General features: G+C 40.5%; 1 protein-coding gene across 1 annotated transcript; it reads left to right on the top strand.

Annotated features, from left to right (window-relative positions):
- The first annotated feature begins 588 nt into the window (after positions 1-588).
- Positions 589-2189, top strand: LOC148875985 (peroxidase RIP1-like). The gene is made up of 3 exons (XM_088965096.1): positions 589-931; positions 1140-1334; positions 1435-2189. The coding sequence occupies exons 1-3, from the start codon at positions 704-706 to the stop codon at positions 1987-1989; spliced, it is 978 nt and encodes a 325-aa protein (XP_088821222.1). The 5' UTR covers positions 589-703; the 3' UTR covers positions 1990-2189.
- The last annotated feature ends 1129 nt before the right edge of the window (positions 2190-3318 follow it).

The following is a 3318-nucleotide window of genomic DNA, read 5'->3' as shown; positions in this document are numbered from 1 at the left end:
CAGTAAGAATTGGATTCAGATACCTCTAGCTCTCTTGATCCTAATTCAGAAAAGTAGTCTATCTATCTATTTAGTTAGCGGAACGGATTTGAATATATCTTAATCTGAATCATGGTCTTGAAAATCCGACAGATTCAGATTCTTATGGTCAATCCGATTTCTTAGCCTTTAGCGAATCCGATCCGATCCATTTGCAGCTATAAATATGGGGGGCGAAGATCTAGCCCATCACTTAATTTAATGGCCATGACCACGAAATCAATGTAGTATCCAAAAACTGGCTCACCAGTCAATGTTCATATTATGATGCCTAGTCTCCCCGCGGTTGGGTGGTTGTTGAAGAAGTCGGATATCATCAATTTTAATGGAAAGCTGTAGTTTGTAACAAGGTCAACGAGACAAAATCCTCAAGGTTTAATTTATAGACGAAGTCAAGACGCTCATGGCCTAATAGCGCATTGAATTAGTAAATTATATATACACATATATATATATATATATATATTACCAAGTTGATGAGAATAGGTGAACTAAATCAAGTAGTTCTAGATCGACTTCTAGTGCCTACCCCTATATAAGCACGGCTCCTCTTGCATGGTTTCTCTCATTATCATCCAATCCAACAACACACAGGAATTAACTTCAATTCCTAGCAGCTAGCTAGCTCATCTCTGGTTTATTAATTTATATATCGCCAATCGCCATGGCTGCTGCTGCTGCTGCTAACCGCTACTCTCAGATCTGCTTCATTGTGGTGCTTGCCACTACTGTTGTGCTCCCTTCATGTGCACAGCTCTACCCTGACTTCTATGATAAAGCGTGTCCTCAGGCCCTGCCAACCATCAAGAAGATTGTTGAGCAGGCTATTGAACGCGAGCCACGCATGGGAGCATCTTTGCTCCGTCTCCACTTCCATGACTGCTTTGTCAATGTAATTAGCTACATACTTTTATTAATTAATTAGTGTACGTCTCTTCTTATTTATGGCTATCTATTCGAAAGCCAGCAGCCAGACTACTTTAATTCGTTTCTTCTATCTGTACGTAGTTACTAGTACCACATGCAACAGCATATCTACTTTTGATTAATCAATTTGCTTTTCTATCGGTCTCTGTGGATGATGGATTTATTCTCTGCAGGGCTGTGATGGCTCGCTTCTTTTAGACGATACCCCAGACTTCACCGGGGAGAAGACGGCAAATCCCAACAGGAATTCTGTTAGGGGCTTTGAGGTGGTAGACGAAATCAAGGCAGCTGTTAACTCGGTTTGCTACGGCAACGTGGTGTCTTGTGCTGATATCTTAGCTGTTGCAGCTCGGGATTCTGTAGCTGCGGTAAGTTAAGTATATATGTATATAATTAGCTAGATAGGCAGAAATTAATACAAGTGTTGATAATTAAATAAATTAATGCGCGCCCTTGGATTTGTTGTAGTTGGGAGGTCCATCATACCAAGTGTTAGTGGGAAGAAGAGACGCCAAGACTGCAAGCAAAAACGATGCCAACAACAACATCCCAGCACCTACCCTGGAATTCCAGGGCCTCCTCTCCAAGTTTCAGGCACAAGGGTTGGGGCTGGAGGACCTTGTCGTGCTCTCCGGTGCACATACAATTGGTCTAGCTCGATGTGCCACCTTCAGGGATAGGATCTACAATGACACCAACATAGACTCCGGCTTCGCCGGCGAATTGCGCATGAAATGCCCACGATCCGGAGGCGACAACAACCTTCAGCCACTCGACGACACCACCACAAGCTTCGACACAGAGTACTTCGATGACTTGCTGGAACAGAAAGGTCTTCTTCACTCGGATCAACAACTCTTCAAAGGTGATGGGAGTACTAGCGACGGTTTGGTGAGGTACTACAACGACAACCCAACAGCTTTCTGGGAGGATTTTGGTGTTTCCATGATCAAGATGGGGAATATAAAGCCTCTTACTGGAACTAATGGAGAGATCCGGATGAACTGCCGGAAAGTGAACTAGCCAACTAGGTGTATCATCCATCATTTGCGTTTTCGATTTTCATGCTCCTCCTCATCATTAGATTATTATATAATGTATGTTTCCCAATTCATTCATGTGTTATGTTGTTATCTTATCATCAGTAAATGTCTTCCATTAATGTACTACGTTGATCTAAGATTATATGTAATAATCTCATCGTATATATACAAGTTAGCTCTTCAAACAGGCTGGTGCAATCCTCGTGTTAATTAGTTTCGTTTGATTATGTTATTTGTTATTCAAAGAAGATGTTCTTTGCTTTTTGTTATTCAATAGAGGCAATAATAGAGAAGATAAATTAATCTGGAGCTTGAACCGGCCCGAATGGAATTTTAACCATGAAGTCGGCCTGTGGGATTATTGATTGCACTAGGGATAACTCAATGAATTGGAATTTCACAGTGTGGAATCTAAAATGCCCACCAAAGATTAAAGTTTTCATCTACCTTGTCCTAAATAATAAGCTTCCATCCAAGGAGAGGCTTAGATATTTGATGGAGATTGCAGTAGGTGTGGCACTACAGAAGACACCAAGCAGATGGATTCCATCTTGGATTGTATTTCCTCAAAACAAATTTGGGACATGCAATTTAATAATTCTGAACCTTGCAAGTTCAAATGGGGATCAATAATATCGAAATATCTGAGTCGTGGACTGAAATCGATAAGAAAGATTTGGTTGAGAGGAACCGTGTGAAAGAAAAGTATGCATTCATCCTCTATTAATGCAGCGGAGGCTTGGGCTGCATGGTAAGCTCACAATTTGGCTTCCAACTTCAGTGATTATTCAATCATAATAGAAGGGGACTCAAATCTAATCACATGTTGTCTCAAAGGTCTGATCTCTCCTCCTTCGAATTTAAAGAATATTATTTCAAATTGTTTGCAGATGAAGGAGAAGCTGAAAGGTGGAGTTAGCTACAGGTACGTATATACAGAAGTTAACCAAGTGGCAGATTGACTTACAAATTGGGCTCCTTCTTTATCTGATGGTTTCACCTCCCTTAATCTTTGTAATCTTCCTGGAGATCTTGTTTTTATTTGTTTGAGTGATGTTTGGGGAACTGCTACCACATCTTGTGTAGCACCAAGAAATGTTTAAAGGAGTCCATCAACAAGCTATAGTTTGAGTTTGAGCTAGACTTTTTGCTCAAAATGAATCACTATCTCTGTCAAATTTCATGCAGTCTGACTAAGATCTTGTGGGCCCAAGACTGATCCGGATGCTAGAATATTGATAACGGAAATGAAATACGTTCCACCATGTATTTAAGTTTATTAAAAATGAAAATTATTGATTAGTTCAGT

This window comes from Nelumbo lutea, chromosome 1 (assembly GCF_056320005.1).
Source record: "Nelumbo lutea isolate HS-2025 chromosome 1, American lotus-T2T, whole genome shotgun sequence".
Taxonomy (NCBI): Eukaryota; Viridiplantae; Streptophyta; class Magnoliopsida; order Proteales; family Nelumbonaceae; genus Nelumbo; species Nelumbo lutea.
This window is presented reverse-complemented; position numbering and strand designations above follow the sequence as displayed.